Source organism: Melopsittacus undulatus, chromosome 1, assembly GCF_012275295.1.
Source record: "Melopsittacus undulatus isolate bMelUnd1 chromosome 1, bMelUnd1.mat.Z, whole genome shotgun sequence".
In the NCBI taxonomy this organism is placed as follows: Eukaryota; Metazoa; Chordata; class Aves; order Psittaciformes; family Psittaculidae; genus Melopsittacus; species Melopsittacus undulatus.
The window spans coordinates 35,744,367-35,767,225 of NC_047527.1; the positions used below are offsets into that span (position 1 = coordinate 35,744,367).

Sequence of the window (22,859 nt, forward strand, 5' to 3'; positions counted from 1 at the left end):
TCTCAGTTGACAGTCAACCAGCTGGTTAACTGCTCTGAAACTGCACACTCACTCCCATGTTTAACCAGTGCTCCCAGCAGGGCACTGTGCAGCCACTGGCACACCAACACTTTTTAATATTGAACCACAGAACACCAGCACTTCCTTAAGCTGGTGGCTGCACTCTGAGTGACAGCACCTGCAGAAGCTCAGCAAAACCAACTGTTAGAGAAGCAAGGTAGAGTTGTCAGCTTCTTTCCATGGAACACAGCAGGAAAAGGGAGCTGTTGCCTCCACAGAGATAAAATGACCATGATGGATGATGTCTCACTGTTATGTGGTTCCTACTGACCATGTGACTGTACTTTACTCTGGTTTTGCTTCTCCTATGAGCACTTCTTACAGATCTTAACAAGAAAGATAGATATCTGACAAGACACATCAGAATTTTAACCCAAAGCAAACTTTCAAGAAGCTTTTTCCAAACATGCACAAAGTGTGTAGGTTTTCTCTTGATCTAACAAGAGTACCCCAGTTCAAAAGCGTTCTTAGGGAAGCCAGATAGTAAAAAGATGATGAAGTGGAACTGAATACAGTAAGCTGACACTTTCTGCAGGGAACTCACCCTTCTTTATTAAAAATTACCTCAATTATTTCTTAAATAGCATGACTTCTTAAAGACAATCATGGACAGTTTAAACAAAAACATGATTTGTGAAATGCTTTGGAACATCCCTTAAAACATTTTTCCACCTCTGACTACCTCTAAAGCACAAGAAAGCCTTCAGTAAAGCTCCAACTTTTATGCACATTAATATCACTGATTACTGAGCAAGAAAAAACTCACCATCCAGCCTTCCCTTTAAAGCACCATTTAGCTGAAGGCGAATTACTTGACCTTTTGGCAGTGTACAATTCAACAGAAGTCAAAGGTAGCCGAGTTCTTCCACTCTCCAAACAAATTCAGCCCTGTTACTGTCAGAAATTACCTTTGCGTCAGAACAGGACATACTTTTTAGAACAAAATGTTTAAGCTAATAAAGCTTCATGGAAGCCTCGAAGAGGGCAGATAAGTCTTCTTCTGTTTGGGGACGTGGTGATAGTTTAGTCACTCTCTCCTGCAAGAGTAATGAAACATTGGATTATAGAAGGTTGCCAATAAAATGAATCAAACAGTAGCTGAACTATGTGCCTTTGTACTAATGTCCTTCACAGAGAATAACAAGATTTTGCAAATACGTAATCAAGTAATTAAGGTTGAAGCATCATCAACTGTACAATACTTTCAAGAATATATTAGTTCAAATTGCCTGTAATTAAATACACAGAAGCAAGATTAGAATGCAGTTCAGTTGCAAAGTCATGTACTTCAAACAAGGGTCCTGTCAGTCACAGACATCAGTATTCTGGAGGATATTATCCTGGGAATACACTCCATTTTAAATTCACTTGCCAGAATTGGAACTAGGGAGTTCAATTTTTAGGGACCAAGCTTTTCAAAATACAACATCTCTCAAAGCCCAAGAACTGCTGCAGATGAGGAGAGTAAACAGTGCTTGCAACTCAGACTCCAAAAAAGAGACACAGCAAGGGACAGTGGTGAAACTGCTTAAGAAATAGCCCAACACCTTGGAATCAGACTACAAAACAGGTGGCAGTTGGTCTTCATTTGGATGGTGATTCAACAAAATTTTCAGGCGCTGAAGTCCCCTTGACTGAAATGAAACTCAGGTATATGCTCCACTGCTCTGTTTGACAAAACAACCACAAAGGCAAGGATGGCAATTCTGAAAAGCTCCATGCTACTGAGGATGAGGAGCTGTATTCATGTAGGTATTCAGGCACTGCAGAAATACTCAGCTGAAAGGCCTAACATTAATACACTCACACTGGCTACTATTAGCACCTCTATGCTTTCAACAGTCAATGATTTTAACATTTATTGAAAGACTGGAGAGAGTTACAACCATCTTCAGAGACAGTGGAACAGGTTGCTCCCTGTCCCTGGCAGTGTTCAAGGCCAGGGTGGATAGGGTGTTGAGCAACCTGTCTAGTTGAAGATGTGCCTTCCCATGGGAAGGGTGCTGGAACTAGATGATCTTTAAGGTCCTTTCCAATCCAAACCATTCTATGACTCTATTTTGGCAAGAGGAAATTTCTTCTGCTATAAACTGCTTCAATACCTCCCTCATGGAAGAGGTAATCCCAGTAGAAGCTCTAATCTTTTTTCACCCCTTTCTTACATGTGAGACAGAGGATGTCATTTGCTAGGGATCTTGCTTTGTGCACCAAGTGGGGTGCTGGAAAAGGGGCTCCTCCAGCCCCCTGCCTCACAGGCTCAGTCACTGCCTTCCAGAGTGGAGCACACACCACTGCCCACCACAATGCCACTGTACAATGCTGTGGCTGCTCCACTTCCCTCTCAACCCACAGGGCTGTGATTTGTGGACAGGCTGGATGTGCTTACACAGCCAGAGGCCACCACTCTGTAAACTTCCCATGCAAAATAGCATGGTGAGGAAGTCAGCTGTGACCTATTCACGGTTCATAATCATGATCAGCATGATTAACGTGGTTTGTGATGAGTCTGAAAAGTGCAGCTCTGTATGCATACCTACCTACATGAGCAGCTTTGCTCATGCAGCAGTAGCAATTAAATGATACCTCTCTCCCCATCTCTGACCAGCCCTGCTATGCACACAGATGCAGCCAAAGAAAAGACAAAGATTCTTCTATGCAGTTTTGAGACCAAACAGAAAATTCAAACAGCACCAGAGCAAGAGAATGTTGCCTTTTTCAGCCTCACAATATGCAAAACATAACTCCTCCATGCTGAAGTACTCAATGAATTAATCAGGCTTGTATTCAAAAACCAGGCTTGTATTCAAAAACCAGGCTTATATTCCAAAACCATGTAGATGAGGCCCTCAGTGATATGCTTTAGTATTGGTCTTGGCAGTCCTGGGGTAATGGTTGGATTTGATCTTAAAGGTCTTTTCCAACCTAGTTGATTCTATTCTATTCTGATATGGCACTCTGGGCCAAATTACAGTTTTGCAGCCCTGTATGGTCACATGGGGTGACAGGAGACTATCGCCCTGATGGACTGTAGCATCTCCCAGCTCTATTGACAGAAGGCTGCAAAGGGATGCCCCTCTTTCATGCCTGGACACAGAGGCACCACCAGCTCCCCTGCACAAACCTGTTGATACATACTGGTGCCCAGACAGCAAGGCCCCAGCTCCCTCAGCCTGACTCAGTGTTCTGGCCTAGTGCCAAAAATGAGCAGCTCCAGGCTCAGCAGAGACTCAGCCACATTGCAGCTGCCTCTGGGATGTCTACAGGGGGTGGGTGGGCTAGAGAACAGCCCTTCCACAGTCTCTCATCTTCAGTCTTCCCCATCTCTCCTCAAACATCAGCACAAGGCCAGCCACCCTAGACTTTGGGACAGCATCTTCTTTGCCACACTCACTCTTGTCTGTAATGAGATGTTCTATTTGTGATGACTCAAACCCAAAGTTCTAAAGGAACAAACCTCAGAAATGTCCCACAACAATTTACATGCATAGTCTATTTGATGGGCCCTCAAAGACTTTAGGTTTCTTCCTGGCCTTGCCACTATTCTGTTGTGTGTGATCCTAAATGCACCTTTGTATCGTTTTATCAGGTATGAAATGGGAATATTAATACTTACCCTTTGTTATAAGTCTCTCAGATTTATGAATGAGAAGAACCAGACATAGTAAGAGGTACTGCTGTTAAAAGTTAATAATCTTTCAGCCTACAAAATTTTCACTTTCTCCATGGTGTTTATTTCCCTTGCTACTTGATGGAAGGAAACCTAAGTAGACAGAAGAGTCCATAGCATACAAATAAAACTATCTTTTTACAAGTAAGACACTGGATTTTGCTTTTGGAGCAATGCGTTGCTTTTTGCAGTGTCTTTGTGAGCACTGAAACAATAAAGGGTATTACAAATTTAACCTCTATCATCCCAGGGGACCTTATTTCAAATTCTGATGGGGGTCAATGGAACAAAAAGCCATCTGGGAAGAAAAGTGAAACTTCTCAATATGGAAAAATGTAATGCAAAGTGAGCTCCATCGTTTTTACCAGATAGCACTTAGTCTGAAGGCTTTATCTAGAACCCATTCTGCATACATAATCAGCAGGGATAGTTAGGAAAAAGCAGCATCTCCTACAAAGATCAAAGGTCTATTGAAAACATCCTCTTTTTAAAAACTGTGATGTTTCACAAAGCCAAACACCTAGCCATTCTTCCTGAATCCATGCAAAGAACAGACTGCAGCATGCACTCCATCTCATTCAAAAGACAAACCTGAACTGTGCAGAGAAAGAAAATACAGTTGACTATCCATAATGTTCTCCATTTTAATTGTTTTCCTTTAGGAGCAGAAATAACATTTGCTTGAAAAGGAACACTTCTGGTTTAAAAAATCTGCTCCATTTTATTTGGCAAGAAAAACTTTTGCTTTCTGTCTTACCTGAGGCAGAGTGCCTTTGACTAATGCAGGGATGTCTGCTTTAGAATAACCAATTGCAGCTAAGCCATCATCAACATTCAGATCAAATAGGAATTTCCGGAGAGTGTCTGCCAAAATAAGCCCCGCATCTTTGATTCTGGCAGTGCGGATGTCAGCTCCTAAAATAAGACATAATGACTTGACTGTAGGGTGGAGAGAGTGGAGAAAGCGTGTTCTGGACTTAATTTAATAATATTATCATCTGAATACATATCCACACATAACAGTCACTGCCCTAAAAGCAACACTAAGTAAAACGAGAAATCAGTCCTCATTTTACAGTTGGAATAGTTTATGAAAGGTGAAATAAAGCAACATCAGAAGAAGCAGATATCTGCTGCCAGAAAGACTAACTGCCACATGAGGTTAACTTCCTTTTCCTCTGTGCTCACAGGGAGAAGCACTTTTCAGTCTGACTAACTGCTGGGAGGAAAGAAACTAACAGCATGAACGTCAATGGCATTTATTTTTATGGACAGTCTGCCAAGTGCTGACTTTATTTTAAGGCCTTGAGTTTGCTGACATCTAGAGGACAAGGAAACTGCTGACTATTCTGTTCAATTACACATTCAAAGATCATGTAGGCCGAGAATGGCAGAAGAGGGCAGAGCAGTCTTCAAGGGGTTAAATAAATACTAAACTTAATGCTATTTGAATATGTGCTGACTTGTGTAGGAGAACATAGAGGAAGGCTGGTATCTTTGAAGTAACTACTGAACAAGTAATGAAAGCATCAATATAAAGTGAAAGATTGCAATATTTCTTGCAGAATAGCTTGCTTCCCCTTCTTCAATGAACAGTCAGGATTTAAAAGTAGTAAGAAAAACATGTTCAGATAGAAGACACAGATTTCTCCTTACAATTTTTTTCAATGTAAGCTGAGCTAAATTTGTTCTCTGCGTAACCTCAATGATGTTACACCAGAACTATGTCAGGCCCAAGTGCAATACTGAAAGATGAGTAATAGCACAACATAGCTACAGGAAAAATATTTTCCCTGATCCTTACACAGTTCAGTGTAATGTTCAAAGGGAATGAACAGGAGACCAACAAGCTCATTTGAGGAGCTCAGATATTCAGGTAGTAAGACTGGCAGTGCTGCAGAATATAAGATCTGGGATAAACTGATAAATAAGGTATGACAGTCTTGTACAAAATCTTATGCTACTGGGATTATGCCATGCACTCTGAGTATATCCTGGGGTTTGCTGTACAGAAGTAACTGGAATATAAATCCAGTATCTTCAGAGAGTGAAGTAAAAGGGAAAGGGAGGAGGGAAAAAAAAAAGGACAGCAAATGTGAAGGGCAGTTTTAAAATACTACTGTGGTTTTAGCACTTTCTTTTTGCTCAACCTAAAGGCTACATCAGTCTTTGATTGCACCTAGAAAATTTTTGGCCACACACACGCATATTTCAAGAATTCATCTAGGGAGGTATTAAGCTTTTTTTCTGGCTGTACCCAATTTCACCACTGTACATACACACAACATAACTATTAAGTAATTTGCTTCTCATCATAAAATATCTTCTTAGGCATCATGTTTGGCAACATGACAGATTTGAATTAGCTACTGTAGTCAGTTGGACTCTGGACTACAATCAGAAGTAAACACCCTAGGTGGGAATTAACAGATTATTTCCATGTGACATGTTTCAGCACAGCAAGGCAGACAGTAACATAGTTAAAATTTCTACTGAGACAGGATTTATGGCAGCAGTTCATACCACAAAACCTACAGGAACTCCTTTGCAACCACTTGTTTTAAAATCAAGGAGCCAGAGTTCAAATTCTCAGATACACTGTGCTGCCCAGTTATCCAGAAACATTTTTTAGTCAGTTCTGAGTTGTATGTTATTGCTGTAAGAACAGCGACATTTTGTAGCTTAGTATATGATTCTGACTACTTTTGTGTTTTGGTTTTGGCCATAGGTAGGACTGCATACTTTAGAGGAAGGCTGAACCACCTATCAGTCAACATTTACAAAATAAACAGTTTTCCCCTGTTCTAGTTTTTCTGACCATGTTGTTTTACATCTGCTTTAAAATATTGTGATATTTTCACTGTTTATATAGAAGTCACACTCTTTCTTGAAATCCAGAATTCTTTCGGATTACTTACACAAGGAAGCCAGTCCTGCATGTGACTGAATGGCTGTGACTTGCATACTGAAAGCTGACCATACAAGGGACTGAACACAAATTTTCCAAACACAAGGGGAGTTGCCCTAACCACTTTCCCTCTGCTTTTTCACTGCTGCACATGTGTCTCTGATGGCTCACTAGTGAGCCTGGGTATTAGCAGCAGTTTAGCTACAACACAGAATCTGGTGCAGACAAAAAACCTGACCTTAGATACAAACAAATTAGCCTATGGCAGATCCATGCTGTCACAGCCAGACTGTTAACAGCTCCAAGATTACCTCACTAAAAGTTAGTTTAGTACACATAGTCACATTGGAGGTGCAATGAAGAGGTACCGTTTCTCTAGAACACCATCTGGTGATGGGTTGCACAGATAAGAAATCACTGCATGAAAAGGTAACCTTTAAATGAACTGTCAGCTTGCAGCACTTACTTTTACTCTGCTAAGAAACAGAAAAGGCCACTTTGTTCATTAACTCACTTCTCAGCCATCGCAGAATACCTACTCCATGCTTTGCCTTGACACTGGCCACTGAGAAATTCCAACATCTATACACAAGCTAAGGCCTACATTAGGAAGATGGAAACACACAGCTGTGTGCTACAGAAAAAAGAGCAGAAGCAATTCAAAACATCACTGTCCTAATTCATTGCCACAGCAGGGAATTTGTTAGGCAAAGTGCTTCCTTTTAGCTAACAGATGCACCTAAGTACTTGTTTGTTTGATGGTCTCTAAGGTAACTACTTTCCATTAAGCACCAAGACAGATGCCAATCACAGCTACTCTCCCGTGATTAGTAACAGATCTACAGTTAATTTCAACCTTTCTGTTTTCTAGCAAAGAAGCACATTTCTCCAGCTTGCTTCTCTAAGTACATCATCCAACATTCAAGTTTAGCACCATTCTACCTAAGTTTGCATTATGTGTAACTCAGACTCCAGAATCTTGTTTTTAAACTTAAAAACCCTGCAACAACCAACTACAATCGCTTGTACACATTTCTTTTTTCCTCCCCAAAAGACATTTTGGAAAGAATTCAATTTTTATGAGTAAGTTGTACCCATAGAGATTTTACCTAATATCTCTGCAGCTTCCAAGTGCCGCTCAGGATGCATCTGTGCTGTGAAAGCAAACACTGCTGGGGATGTCAGCACCACAGAAAGGCCATGTGGCTGGGAGGGGAAAAAGAGAAAGAATAAAATCACATCAACAAGACATTTATTTTCAACTTCAATGCGCTTTAATGCTATTTCATAGAATCATAGAATGGTTAGAGTTGGAAAGGACATTAAAGATATTCTAGTTCCAACCTCCCTGCTATGGGCAGGGACACCTTCAACTAGATCAAGTAGTGCTCAAAGCCCCATTCAACCTGGCCTTGAACACTGCCAGGGATGGGGCAGCCACAACTACTCAAAGGAACCTGTTCCAGTGTCTCACTACCCTCATAGTAAAGAATTTCTTTGTCATGTCTAAGCTAAATCTACCCTCTTACACTTTAAAACTGTTCCCTCTTGTCCTGTCACATGCTCTTTTAAAAAGTCCCCCTCCATTAATTTGAGATAACAAACAATTGAAATTCTTCAACAATTTATGCATACAATACAAAAACAAAGATAAACCAAGTTTTACCACTAAAGAGTGATCCACATTATAATCCTTTGGTTTGTAAGTTTTCACCAAACCAGAAATAGGGTAAGACATTCCATGGCTGGAACAGAGTAGAGAGAAAGTGGTTAGGGCAGCTCTCCTGGTATTTGGAAAATTTGTGTTCATTCGCTTGTGTGGTCAGCCTTGGTATGCAAGTCTCTTCAGTACAGATCATAGAATCACAGAATTGTAGAATGATTTAGGTTGGAAAGGACCTTAAGATCGTCTAGTTCCAATCCCCCTGCCATAACCAGGGACACCTCGCACTGAACCATGTTACCCAAGGCTCTGTCCAATCTGACCTTGAACACTGCCAGGGATGGAGCATTCACAACTTCCCTGGGTAACCCATTCCAGTGCCTCACCACCCTTACAGTAAAGAACTTCTTCTTTATATCTAACCTGAACTTCCCCTGTTCAAGTTTAAACCCATCACCCCTTGTCCTATCACTACAGTCCCTGATGAAGAGCCCCTATATTCAATCTGTATGGATGTTAAGTACAGATAATTCACCTCCTGCACCTTAGGGACATACTTGTCAAAAGTAGTACCTCCTTACTTTGCATGTGCAAAGTTATATTACTCCATCGACTGGACTGGAAAGATGTTCAGTTACTAAAGTAATAGAGATATGCCAAAAATAGCATAATCTGTACCCTTACATGATCACATTGCCTAAGAAAAATAAACATGAATTTTGAAGTATAATTAAAGAGTGTATTTTTTCAAACAAAAGGCATGAAAGGAAGGTCTCCAAAGAAAATGACTGCTAACAAATTCTCTACAAAATTCAGGCTTAGGCTTTGCTCCTTTGAGATTTTCACCTGTAAGAAACTACACTGCCTTGCAATATTAATTGCAGCTCATTTTAGCCTGCCGTTTGCCTGACCCATAGACAAACTTACAGACAACTGCATCAGTTCAGGAATTACCTCATTGCTGTCCCACTGCAGAACATCTGGCATGAAATCCAACATTTTACATGCCACTGATTTTGATTTTCCCTATGTTTTTTACTGACAAGAAAGGTAAAGAAGGCCATGTTTTGTAACTCTCACATGGTTGGATTTGAGTATCAGAAGCCAGAATACACAATCTTTATACACATAAATGCCAAGGGCCCATCAGTTTCTCACAGCACAGGACTCTCGTTGTATCACGGGTCAGGCTACAATGTTTTACTGTATATTCAGCAACAAAAGCAGCAATGTGATTGATGATCTGAAGCAGACTAACTAGAAGCTGACTTTGGATGGGGTCAATATTTTTCCATACTCACCAGAGATGAACACCAGCATTGCCAAAGCCAATACCAGCAAAAGCACTTGCTAGGTGCATGTTGGCTCTTGCTTCACGGTCCTCAGGGTTTCTGATGGCTCTGTGCACCATGGAGACAATGGTACCAGTGAATTCACAAACAGATTGTTAATTCAGTATGGAAAAGCCAGAGAGGGCTTCTTTATGGACACATATACAAAAACTTTTAAGATAAGCTCAGATAAAAATGCTGGAAATAGTATTAGGTCACAGTTCAGCCAGAGAACTGCTTCTGGATCAATACTTAGATCAAACTGGTTCAGTGAAGGGCAAGTTTCCTTTCATTTTTTCCAAAACCGGAGTAAATAGAGTGAATTTAGCCATATTCACCTCAGCAGTTTAACAATTCTGCTTAGAAGCTTTGGCAATCCTCTGTACCACTCCAAGATCCCTTCAGCTTTCTCACCATCTCATTAGGTGGTGGTCTGGACCTCACCATCTGTGGGGGAAGAGCTCCTTGCCTTCCTATGCATCAGACTGCTTGTGTAGTTTGACAAGATGAAGAAAAAATCTCATGAATAGATTTCACAAGGACAATGAACAACTACTTTGACTAGCTAGGTACCATAAAAAGTCTTTAAAATATGAAATCTCACACTGATCTTCAATAGAAGCACACACGGGATACAAAAACTGTATACAGGCTGAATATATTTTTTTAGGGATAAAAACAAAGTTTGGTCCCTACTAGTTAAGTAAAAACTTAATGTAAACTGAAGATCTTCTAAGTATGAGCTAGTTTTCAGTAAATGCATAATTCTGCACTTTTGTAAGTGAACATATTTACCTTCTTGATGGATGTATAAGTATCTTAATTTACACTGAAGGTCACAGAAATCACAGTATTTCATTCACTTTGTCATATATTCCCCTTATACTGTCATTGAAAACAGATTCTTGACAAAAATATGTGAATGTTGCTCCCATACTAACTGCAGCTTGAAATACCTTCCAGTAAGGATTTATGAAACAGATCCACAGAGCATTAAAAAGCTGTCTCTTCAAGACAACCTAGTAACTCTGATTTTACTTTTAAAACTTCTTGCTTTAAGAGAAATCTAGGGTTGAAAATGAAGGTTTAAGGTTGTAGTTCACCTTATTTCAGCCTAAAGTTTATGTTCTTCCAAGCATCCCTCTTTTGGACACTGAACATACTGTGATGGAGGTGGCTGTTAAATGTGCTACCTTTTCAAATATTTAGCCACAATGTGCAGAGCATGGAGAGCCCAGACGTCACTGATGGGATTGCTGCCTTGGTAAGCTGGCCGGTTAACTGGATTTGAAGGGCAGGGACTGCGCATGTTGTAAGGAAGAGCCGTGTACGATTCTAGAGCGTGGCTAAAAGGAAGATTGAAACATGAATTATTTAAGTGGGAGAGCTCCTTTTTACTCCCCTGTTGTCCTTTGAATGCAGGTTCTTCTCATTTATTTCTTGTGTTCTGGTGTTTTAACAGCTGCCAAAAATAGAAATACAATCTCATAGACCACTGGGAGACTACTGGGCACTTCCAGAGCACTTCACTCTCCACACAGAAGACAATCCAAACATTGTCACAATCTATCAGGTCACACCATGCTTAAATTTAGCCTGCATGAACTGGCATCTTGGTGTGTAATGCTTTTCACCAAAGAGCTCTGTACAGCTGCAATGGACGCACTTCCTCTCTGTCGGACAAGAACCGTAAGAGACTTTAGCACTGGAATCATTGTAAACTACCTTTCTTTCAGAGGTATGGACTGTTAAAAAATTAGAAGCATGATATTTAAGCTAAATGGAACTGCCAACAGTCTCATCTCCCAGAGACTCATGAATGTGAGCACATAAAAAAGGGGCACTGCCTACATAGCCACATTCAGATGTACAGAACTACAGCCAAACCATTTTCACATACGAACAAATGCTCAGTTCCATTACATACATGGCAGTTCAGGATACTTCACCCAGCCCGAGAAATCAGTTTCATTATACATCTTTTACTTCAACATAAACAGCATCCAGAACACAGTAAGCTCTGCTCCTCTGAAGAAACTTCCATGCATTTTGTGCAGTTAAAAGCTGTAGGTTTAGGGTGAAGAAAATTTTGTGCCAAGTGAAAAGCAAATTATGAGACAGGTTTGAAAATGGTTCTTAAATGAGCTAAAACCTGCCAACATCCCACAAGTCATCAGAAATTTTTGTTGACACATTGTGGCTTTCATTAGAAAATCCTTGTTCTCTGCTCCCTGCTATGTCTATGAGACATGCCAAACACTGCCGCAATTGTGATTAGTCATTCACATGACCTCTTAAAAAGAAATGCCTGGACTCTCCTTCCTGACAACCACCATCCTGGAAGCAAATGGCTTCTCCAATGCACTGCAAACATACTAAAATTTCTGCAAATGAGTCATTTCTTCCCATACATTCTGAGGGAGGCCATGAAATTAAATAAAAGTATAACAGAGACCACTTTCACAAGAACAGGAAAGGAAGAAAAAAGATCATCCTTTTCTGTGCCTTATATTTTTTCTGCAATCATCACAGTAAAAAAAACAAAACTGTTAGAAATTCAAGTAGCAGCCTCTACAGAGAACTCACCAAAGCACATCAAAGCCACTGTTGGCTACTATTCGCTCAGGCATAGAGAGTGTGTGTAAAGGATCAATGATGCCTAATGTTGGCTTAATGGCTCTTGAAGCAATACCTGCAATATGTAAGAAAAAGGGGTTAAAGATTTTTTGAAACAGAATAGGAAAGGCAAGCTTAATGTTCAAAACTTAACAATAATGAGGGGAAATGATTTGAAACTATGAAGATAAAAGAGAAAGAAGGGACACTGAGGAGTACCTATGAATGTAAGTCTTACCAATGATTAAGTCCCTGTGAGAGAGTTAAATGATTTGAGACTTGCTTGAAGTGAATTACACTAGAATGTTCTCTCTCCATTTTTAGCCCTTCCCAAACACCCTGTGCTTTCAAAATGTCTGTGCTGAATGGCATCTACAACAATATTCTTAGATTTGTATCTTCTGTGAACAATCAGATGGCAAGACTGGTTTGTGTTTACAATCAATTGCTATGGCTAATTGGTGTCTTCAGTATTTGCAATAACTGTGCCTTCATATTTTTGTTACGGGGGCACAGATGTAGCTTTGAGAGAGACAGAAATACAGACAGACTGACTACATACAGACTAGGAAACTGAGCTATGGGCAGAACTCCACAGCACACCCATTTGGGTCCCATGTACTGCAGACTGTGCGGCATATAAAATCCACATGTGTTTGAGTAAAACCTCAAAACAGCTATGAAGCTTAAGATCACATTTTAGCCTTAATTTTTATTTGCCAGGGATGAAAAGGCCAAAGGAAGACAGTGCCCTGTACTTGCAGAGCATCTCAGGCCTGAGGTTTCAAAAGTCAGGAAAAGGAACATTTGGTTGCAATTATACAACAAAGAAACAGAAGTCTTAAAAGCAGAAAGAAAAATACAGAGGAAATAAGGAACAGTTGGTTGAGCCTGGATGTAAGTAGAAATTTCCTTTGCAATTAAAATTTTCTGCCATTTAAGGACTTGAAAGATCTTAGTTTCCTGTTTTGCCTTCAAACTATAATCCACTATATTACATAGGTATTTCATTATGTCACTATGCCATACATTTAATTCAAAGAGGAAACCTTTAAGCTCTTCAAATTTGCCTGTGGCAGTCCAATCAAACAGAATGACACCTGGAATGACATGCAGTATCCCTTTATTTTAAGGAAGAGAAATAATGAAGACATTGGAAAAGTCATTGTCTTGAACTGCAGACAAAACACCAGACCTCACCGGTTTTTACTTTTAGTTCTTTGAAGTCAAAAATGGCAACACCAGTGGTTTCACTTCCAGTTCCAGATGTTGTAGGAACTTAAAAAGAAGAATGGGGATAACAACAAATAATAAATAACACATAATATTGCAAAATAAATAAATAAAACCACAATAGCAATGCCACCAAAAATACAGGACCCAAGAAATCACGACAGTATCCCTGATCAGAAGCCAACAAGTCAAAGAGAAACTTTGATCTCTTTTCTCAGTAAAAGAAGTCAAATTTGGCTAAACTAGACAAACTAATGACAAAACCTGTGATTTATTTTCACTGAAGTAAATAGCAAAATTGCTGCTGAATACAACTAGAGGAGCAGTAAGCTGAAAGGAAGCTGAAACAGTCACGGCAAGCTGATTTCAGCAAAAATATCATACAGAGTATAGAATGAGTCCCCTTCTCTTCCTCCTTTACCTGCAATAAGTGGCTTGAGGGGCACAGTGACTGGCTTCCCTTTCCCAATAGGAGCATTGACATAATCCAGGAAGTCTGACATAGGGCTGGATGAATAGAGGTTGGCAGCTTTACAGGTGTCCATTACAGACCCACCTCCAACAGCAACATAAGCATCAAACTCTCCCTTTTTAGCAAACGTAATGGCATCCAGGAAACTTGGAAAACAAGAAAAGCTTTCCAATTAGTCAGAAGAAAAACAGTACATAGAGAAAATAGCTATTAATATCAGCATACAGGTCACAAGTGAGTGTTTAAGCAGCTGCATGGCATGCTATAAAAGCCAAGGTACTAGTTGGAGAGGCATGTTATCAGAAGTAGTACCTTTGGTCTGTTGGCTCCACCCGGACATTATCATACATCTGAAAGTTTATACCATATTTTGCCAAGGAATTCAATACTGCATTCACAGGAGGGAGTTGGGAGAGGTTTTTATCTGTCATCAAACAAACTCTTTTAGCACCAAGATTCTGCAGGTCCTACAATAACAATGAAATTAAAAAAACAAAAAAACTGGTATAAAATAATGAAATAAACTATTTAAATACTAATCCAAATCAACTGGAATAATTTAAAAACAATACAAAACCCTGGTTATAGTTGTAAATTTTTTGAAACAGTATCAGCTAAAGAAAAAAAGATTAACCACATACATAGAGGATGCAGAAAACAGCATAAAGAATAAGGGTACCCAACTTACATAGGTGAAGTCTTATGACAGAAGAAAACTAACAAAGATGTTGAATAAGTGAAAAAGTGAGGAGCCACTTAAGACTACTGTAACAGTGAAATATTTTCTTAAAGTATTCTTTTCCTACACAATTTGTGTGACATAAAAAGCTTTGTACACAGGTTAGGTCTTCCCTAACTGCCTACCAAAGTACAGCATTAAAATCTTCAAAATTTAAGACTGAGTATTAATTTACTGAGGAAAAATCAAAATAAGGTAACAAAAAGAAGAAAAATGCTATTACATGCAAACCATTGCTAAATTAATTGTCACAATAGCTACTGAATACATGCAATTCTTAATAACCCTAATGCTGTTTAAAGACAGAAGTTCTAACTTCATTTACTATTAGTTTACTTTACAGATTTGCAAAGAAAAGAGAACTGTTAATGCCATAAATGCCAGGAAGAGAGGAAAACGTGACAAATGAAGAATCCTGGTGACAAAGGCAAACTGGAACAAGGTACTCAGGTGAATCATCTCCCACTGCTGAAACAAAAACAATACATTTTCACAGTGCAAACTTAGAATATCCAGCTAATTTAATGGAAAGTCTCTGATTCATTTTAATGAGCGCTAGAAGAGACAGAAGTGTTCTTGAGAAAATCCTGGTGAGTCACCAGGATTCAAAGCCTTTTGCATTAAATTCCCTGACAGAGAAAAATATTCTTGTATAATTCTGGTAAATCATCAACAATCTCATTATCCACAAAGCTGCATTTCCTGTGCTCATTTTTACCACAGCAACATTGATGTAACATGCTTCTGTTCTGTAAAGAGTATTTTCCAACCTTTTTTACACTTACATATGTGACCACACTGACTGCAAAGTTGTTGAGATTCAGACACACCATATATAAGTTTTCCCTTACAAAATGGATTGATAGCACAAGCAGCCCTTTAGAAAATAACTCTTCACCAGTGATGGACTTACGCTATGGGAGCTTACCATGCCAATCTCTTTAGTAACTCCTTCTCCATATCGGATGTTCGAAATGGCCATCTACCAAAAAAAAAAAAAAGCAAGAAAAAAGCATTTTTTTTTCTGGAAAAATTGAGGAATGCATCTAGTCCCAAGCAGTCAAGGGGAAATCTGTTTACCAACATAAATATTTGTTAAATGACGTATTTGTAAGTATAAAAGATACTTTTAAACTAAATATATTTTATTATTCAATCTACCTCAAATGCATAGTCTGTATTTCCCAGGGTAGGCCGTTCAGGGACTAGAATAGAAATGAAAAGTAAAATTAGAGAACAAAAAGTGACTTTAATCTTTATCTCAATACTAGATTGACAGATTCCTTTGCTTTTAAAATCACTACTACATTTGCACAGGTCATCTTGGCTTGTCTGGGTAGCAGTTGCCCGTTTCAACCCTTGTTGTTTGTGAGATTAAATGAACCAAGTACTTGATCTGATTCATGTTAAGTCAAACCAAGTGTGTTTTTTTGACTTCTTTCAAGAACTAATTCTTTCCTGTAAAACCTGAGTAACTCAGCATGAAGTCTGCATGAGAATTTGTTTGCTGTCTGCAAAGACCAAAGCAGCACACACCAAGTAGCACTGATTATCTTCAGAGCATACAGGCTGCTACATACAGGTTGAGAGGAGTTACAAATGTGTAGGGGCTACATGATAACCTTCAGAACAACTTTTAAGACAAATCCATGAGACATCCTTCCTACGCATATGGACAAAGAACATCTTTTGTACATGTAAGAGTGATACTAACAGGTCTTTACACTTCTTTTTACTTCTGCCTGGTCATGAACTTGCAGCTGAAACTGAACTGCTTGCTTGAAAATTAAGAAGCTCCATGCATTGCTCATAATAAACAGAGTTTTAATAAGGAGCAGTGGGTCACTATCAACTTTATTCAGTGGAAGAGAGAAGATATTTATAAGGATAGTATTTCAGTCACATCCCCTCTCTGCCATGTCATTCTTGCATGAATTACCACAAAACTCTCAATTTCTTACATATCCTGATTTTGCCCCAAAGTGGAACAAACTACATGAACTGAAACAGCCTATTCTTCTCCAAGAAAAGATCAGAAGAGGCATTCTGCTCTTCCTGCTGAAATCATGCCTTCTGTCTGCTATATTAATTGAAAATATGTGATTTGGATTCAGATAGAATGAGAGAAGCCATGATAATGAGTGTTACTGACATGCTGGCGTGCACCAAACCACTGACCCACAACAGTAACAGATGTATTAAAATCCTTTATGTACTTTCTATTCAAGCTCAGGCCAGCTGCTATCAGGTCTTTCATTGCTGTCTCTTGCCAGGCTGTACATGTTTGACCTCTCCTGGAGTCTGAGTCCGCTGTACTCTCAAGTCATTAGTTTGACAGGCTCAGAATATGTCAAAGCCATTTACTCTCTTGCTTTCTAACAATACAATAGATGCCCTGCTGTTATAGTCTTGAGCCAAACTTAACTTTCAGGAAGAATTCTACTGAGTTGAAAATTCCACTATTTGCTTTAACACTGCCAATAAACAAAACAAACATTTTTTGTCTGCTACAGTCATGGTTAAATCAGTTCCCACTATTTAGAGACTTACTGAACTGATACCATCTTGCTACATTATAGACTCAACTGCTGCCTAAAACTTTCAGAGAGGTTTTTAATGAAGACTTCTATTTAGAAAGGGCTTAGTTTGAACTGACTGAATAGGTCATCAAGCAGACAAGCAGAAGAATGAGATTCTATTTCTCAGCTGTGCTATTGTTTTGCTGTATGATGGTGTTGGGCAAAACAAATACCTGAACATATATATGGCTTTTCTATATGTAAAATGGTAATGGTAATTCTTTAAAGAGTGTCTTAAGTAAAGCAGGTGAAACCAAGCCACTCAGAATTACACACTGCTGAAATTACAGCCTGAAACACTAATTTTTATTGGCTCTGATATTGACCAGCACATGGATAGCTATTCCCATAGCCTCCCGGCAGTCATTGCAAACAGAAATTCCTTCCAGGGTGACATGGCACAGCTCTCCTGCTCTTACTCCACAACCCTAGCCTATGTGAGCTGCATTCTCAGGGCTAGTTGTATGAAACCCCTAAGGAGGTTACACTCCCCAAGCCAAAGCAGATCTTTGTGAACAGGTCCTTCTTATCCGTATCACTCCCCATTTCTTTCCCAATGTAACAAATGTGCATTGTTGCCCTCAAAAGCAGATCTTGAGATGGCCCTGGTACTGACAGCAATAGTACCAGCCAGAGCAGATTTTTTACCAACTTGCCTCAAAGTAAAGGCAGGGAGGGACAGGATGCATTGGTTGTGGTTTACACGGAAACAGTAAATCTCTCCAACAATAACCACTATAATTGTATAGCTGGAAAATAACAGAGTGCGTACCTTATCCTATAAATTGTTCTCTTTCCTACCTGCTATCTGCACCATCTGCCCAGGTTACACTAGTATGTTTGGCTCTACATGACCATGGTCTCCTACAGATTTGGAGACGCAAATCAAGTCTTACCTTGTGAATAAGTGTGGGAATGGCTTGGGCACCGACATCTAGGTAAAAGAAAACGGCATGGTTAAACAGGAAAACTAAAACAGAAACACAAATCTGTCCTTGTCCAAGTGTCCTGTGTGCACCCCCCCTTCATGCCCAGCCTCAGCGAGGCCTGCCAGCACAGCCCGCCGCTGTGAGGAGGCCTGAGCCGCCGCGGGGAGCGGCAGCCCGGCGGCTGCGGTCCCACCGGCAGGAGAGCACGCGTAAGCCCTGGTAGCCGGCCCATGGGGTACCCGGCCCATGGGGTACCCGGCCCATGGGGTACCCCTGTGAGGCAGCAGGTCAGCGCTAGGCAGGGGCATTGTGAGACCCCCGCGGCTGCCGCCAGACCTGACCTCCCGCCCCACTGCCGGCACCTGCCGATAAAGCTCCAGCCCCGCCGAAGCGGTGGCTCCCATGGGCCGGCCCGGCCCGGCAGCACTCACGCGGCCTGCTGCAGCTGCCGCAGGAGGTGAACTGCCCGGTCCCTCCCGGCTGCCATCGCCGCGGCTCTGGGGGCCGCGGGTCAGGGCCGAGCCATCAGCAGCGCCTCCTCTCGGGGCCGGCGGCGGGGCAGCGCTGGCTCCCGCCCGCTCCCCGACCCCGGTGTCAGTCACACGGGGACCAAACCACGGCTACAACGAGCGCCGTCCTCGCTCCGCTCCCGCAGCCACCGCTCCTGAGGTAACCGAGGGTCCCCCAGCTGCAAACGCAACCCACACCTGTTCTAAGGACGCACCCGACTTGCCCTATGGAAAGAATCAGGGGTCTGGAATGTATCTCAAAACAACTTTTCCCACTTGTCCAAACACTTTTGCCTCTGTGCGACCGGCTTACGCTGAAGGCTTGGTATCACTGGGTTGTGCCCACAAGACCATCTGTGCCACCAGCAAGTCTGAAGCAGCCTGTTAGTGGTCCAGTCTGCTCTGCACAGTGGTGAGGAACATTTAAGTGTCAAAGAACACATCCTAAGCAAGGCCCGTAAGTTGAGCACTATAGGCAGTTCGTCAAAGCCACCCAAATCACTTCAGCTCCAAGGTGTATGTACCCCTTCTGCCCTCAGCAACTGCCTTACAAAGAAGTTTTGCTTTCTGCACATGCTGCCATCCCACTGAACTGAAAGAGTAAGACAACAGAACTTAGTCACCTTTTTCAAAAACTCTTTTGCAGTGAAATATATGACAGTAACCACTCACAAGTTTACTACTTGCAAGTTTGAGAACTTAATTTACTTCAGATTACTGGAACATGTTTCACTTCCGCTATTACCAAGAATGGGCCCAGGGAACAGCATCTGTCCTGTAGGTAAACTACACTTTGGGGCAGCAAACTGTGTATTCTTTTATTTCATGTGTACAGGAGACACTCCAAAGTCAAAAAGAATAATAAACAGAAGTCTGAGATAACTTCTGGTCTCAAACTGCTTAGTAAAGAAAAACACTGTGAAACAATTTCCATGAAATGGCAGATTACTATTCAAGGGGAAACTCGTGTTTTAATTGCTGTTCAATACAAATTTCTAATTCAATGGTTGGTCACCAACTTTGACTTTGTTTTTTTTTTTCTTTTACTAAACAGAACTCTCTAGGAAATCTGTACTATTTCTTAGGCCTTGCAACAAGCCTTACAGTAAGTTTTCATGTTCCTTCTGTTAACTGAGCCCGGTATAGAGCTGAGCAGCAACAGTTGGTTTACAGACCAAGAGCTCCACCATGAGGCCACTTGCCCTGAGCAGAGCACTCTGCTTAGCTTCGGTCCTGCCTGGGAATGCTGCAGCCATGGCCAGCCGTGAAGTATTACATGATAACATTACCTGACTGTCCCCACGAAACACCCTGCCTGGAGGGACTCGGGGCTCCCAACACCCTCGACGCACCACCAGTTTCCCCTGGATGGAGAATACAGCCCTCCTCGGCTGCCAACTAAAAGCCAAACGCAGGACATTTTAAGAAAGGCTGGACCATGTTTATTGACAAATAGGTGTGGGAATAGAGCACGAGGCAGTAGGCTGGCAGTGACAGTCCCTTCCCACACCTCAGCAGGTGCCCGAAGCCCCGAGCTCCATGTAGTCTGTCATGCTTTCTTCCTCTTGCTGCCACCAGTGCTGCCGCCCCCAGGCCGCTGCTGCTGTCGCCGGGCCGCACTCTTCTTGCTGCTGCGGCCAGTCCGCTGCTGCCGGCGGCCGCGCTTCCCCCGCTGCGACTGCTTCTTGCCCTTGGCGGCGGCCGCCTCGGCTTCCTCCTGGCGCAGCTGCTTGTTGACAGCACGGGTGATGTCGAGGACAGGCTTCTTGCTGCTCATGTTCTTCAGTAGCTCCAGCTGCCGGCTGCGCTCCGCCGCCAGGTTGCCCAGCAGCGGCTCGAAGCGGCGTTTCCTGCCGCCGCTGCGGGATGGCGGCTCTGCTGACTCCTTGGGCAGCCGTGGCTGGAAGCGGCCGAGCGACGCGGTGGAGACGCGGGCGACCCGGGCGACGTGGCTCAGCTCCTCCTTGCTCTGGTGGCCGGTGGGGTGGAGGGGAGCGGCGGGGACGACGGTCCCGGCCCGGTGGGCCCGGGCCAGGTTGCGCAGTCGGTTCAGCTCGTTACGCGCCACGCGCTCCCGCTTCTCCCGCCGCAGCCGGGCGAACTGGTCCTCCTCCGGGTCTGCGCCCGCCGGCACCTCCGCCAGCCAGGCGCGGGCCGGGTCACCGCCGGCCCGCCGGTAACCCCAGCGCCGTCGCCACTCCTTGGCCTGCTCGTCCCACACCAGCGAAGTCCGCTTGCGCCGCCGGATGCCCTTCAGTCGCGCGAACTGCTCCCACCGTGTCGGCGGCTTCGGTCGCGGCGGCGGCTTCTCCCGCGGCAGCCGGAAGGTCGGCTCGGGCAGCCGCGCCACCAGCGGCCCTCCCGCCCCGCCGGCGCGCTCGGCCGGCAGCTCCCACAGCTGGGCCACCAGCAGCTGCGTGTTGTCGCGGGCCAGCGCCAGCAGCTGCGCCTCCCGCTGCGGGCCGGCCCCGCGCAGCCCCGCCGCCGGCGGCGGGTTGCGGTCCAGAGCCAGCAGGTTGCCCAGGTCGAACTCCAGTTCCAGCTCCTTCTCCACTACCACGCTCCGCCGCTTCTCAGCTTCCTGCTCCTCGGCGGCAGCCAGCACCTCCTCCACCCGCACGGCCGCCATGGCGGCGGTCGGGCCGGACCGCTCCCACACGTGCGAGCTGCTCCCACCGGGAGACCCCGGAACTGCAGGGAAACCCTTCCCGGTCACGGCACCGGAAAGCGCGCCGCCGCTCCCGGAATGGCGGTGTCAGGTGGGCGGGCTCGGTGCAATGCCTGCCGGGAAATGTAGTCCCTTCAGCACCGGCCGCTGTATGGCTGAACAGGGTGTGTGTGGGAGCTGTTGCTTCCAACGCGCATTCCGTGGTCCTTCTCCCGAGGTTTTCCATGGGGCTGGGGGCTTTTTGGTAGCGTGTCGTTATGTGTGACAGTCACTGGTGTAAGACAATGCTTGCAAGGGCTGGTGGCAGGGTCAAAACTGCAGTGCTGGAGGGCAGCTCCCCGTAGAGTGAGGCAGGCCGTGTGCTTGAGCCCGCCCGCAGCGGAGGGAGAGGGCAGACAGGGATAGTGAGCAGTGAGGTGGCAGTGCCTGCTTTCAGTGGTCAGCCGGGTCAGAGATACCGCCCTGCTGTTTATAAACAGATGGGCTCTGGGAGAATTTATAGAGTCATACACAGTGATCTGGCTTATATAGCTGTGACATTCTGAGCTGATTCTGAGCAGAAACACGTGCAGCCTGGCCTTGAATGCCATCCCTGGGATGGCACACCCACCACCTCTGTGAGAAACCTGTGCCAGGATTTTGCCACCCTCATTGTAAAGATTTTTTTTCTCATGTCCAGCCTGAATCTCCCCTCTTTCAGTTTAAAGCTATCGTGCCTAATCCTGTCACTACAAGCCCTGCTGAAGCATCTCTCCCCAACTTTCTTATAGGCCACTGTTAAGAACTGAAAGGCTGCTCTAAGGCTTCTCCTGAGCCTTCTCCTTTCCAGGCTGAAAAATGCCAAATCTCTCAGCCTTTCCTCATAGGAGAGATGCTCCATCCCTCTGATCATCAACACCTGGGTCAGGGCAATCCCAGGCACAGGTACAGGTTGGGCAGAGAAGAGATTCAGAGCAGCCCTGTGGAGGACTTGGGGGTGTTGGTTGGTGAGAAACTGAACATGAACTGGCTGCAGTGTTCATGCTCATGTGTTCTGCTCACAGCCCAGAAAGCCAGCTGTATCCTGGGCTGCATCAAAAGGATGCAGGTCAAAGGAGGTGATCCTGCCCTTCTGCTCTTGTGAGACCTTGTTTGGAGTACTGTGTGTAGTTCTGGTGTCCTCAACATAAAAAAGACATGGAACTGTTGGAACAAGTCCAGAGGAGGGCCACGAGGATGATCAGGGGACTGGAGCACCTCCATATGAAGACAGGCTGAGAAAGTTGGGGCTGTTCAGCCTGGAGAAGAGAAGGCTGCGTGGAGACCTCATAGCAGCCTTCCAGTATCTGAAGGGGGCCTACAGGGTTGCTGGTGAGGGACTATTAAGGACTGTAGTGACAGGGGGTAATGGGTTCAAACTTACACAGGGGAAGTTTAGGTTGGGTATAAGAAGGAAGTACTTTACTGTTAGGGTGGTGAGGCATTGGAATGGGTTGCACAGGGAAG

The 22,859-nt window shown here is 43.4% G+C and overlaps 2 protein-coding genes across 2 annotated transcripts; both read right to left on the bottom strand.

Moving 5' to 3' along the window:
- Positions 1-536: 536 nt before the first annotated feature.
- Positions 537-18,684, bottom strand: ADHFE1 (alcohol dehydrogenase iron containing 1). The gene is made up of 14 exons (XM_005150782.4): positions 18,629-18,684; positions 18,165-18,202; positions 15,851-15,894; positions 15,618-15,671; positions 14,263-14,417; positions 13,900-14,096; positions 13,446-13,523; positions 12,216-12,321; positions 10,823-10,975; positions 9,600-9,698; positions 8,302-8,380; positions 7,745-7,841; positions 4,485-4,642; positions 537-1,097 (listed from the first exon to the last, which is right to left on the bottom strand). Exons 1-14 carry the CDS (start codon positions 18,682-18,684, stop codon positions 1,014-1,016), a joined length of 1,398 nt encoding a protein of 465 aa, XP_005150839.2. The 3' UTR covers positions 537-1,013.
- Positions 18,685-20,125: 1,441 nt separating this feature from the next.
- On the bottom strand, positions 20,126-21,446 carry RRS1 (ribosome biogenesis regulator 1 homolog). The gene has a single exon (XM_034067327.1). It carries the CDS (start codon positions 21,333-21,335, stop codon positions 20,256-20,258), a length of 1,080 nt encoding a protein of 359 aa, XP_033923218.1. The 5' UTR covers positions 21,336-21,446; the 3' UTR covers positions 20,126-20,255.
- Between the last annotated feature and the right edge of the window lie 1,413 nt (positions 21,447-22,859).

Coding starts and splice junctions, on each gene's coding strand:
- ADHFE1 (XM_005150782.4), bottom strand. CDS start 18,684: ATGGCAGCCGGGAGGGACCGGGCAGTTCACCTCCTGCGGCAGCTGCAG. Junction 10,976..12,215: donor AGTGGCTTTGATGTGCTTTG/GTGAGTTCTCTG, acceptor TCTTCCTTTTAG/CCACGCTCTAGAATCGTACA. Junction 7,842..8,301: donor ATGTGGATCACTCTTTAGTG/GTAAAACTTGGT, acceptor TTCCCCTCCCAG/CCACATGGCCTTTCTGTGGT.
- RRS1 (XM_034067327.1), bottom strand. CDS start 21,335: ATGGCGGCCGTGCGGGTGGAGGAGGTGCTGGCTGCCGCCGAGGAGCAG.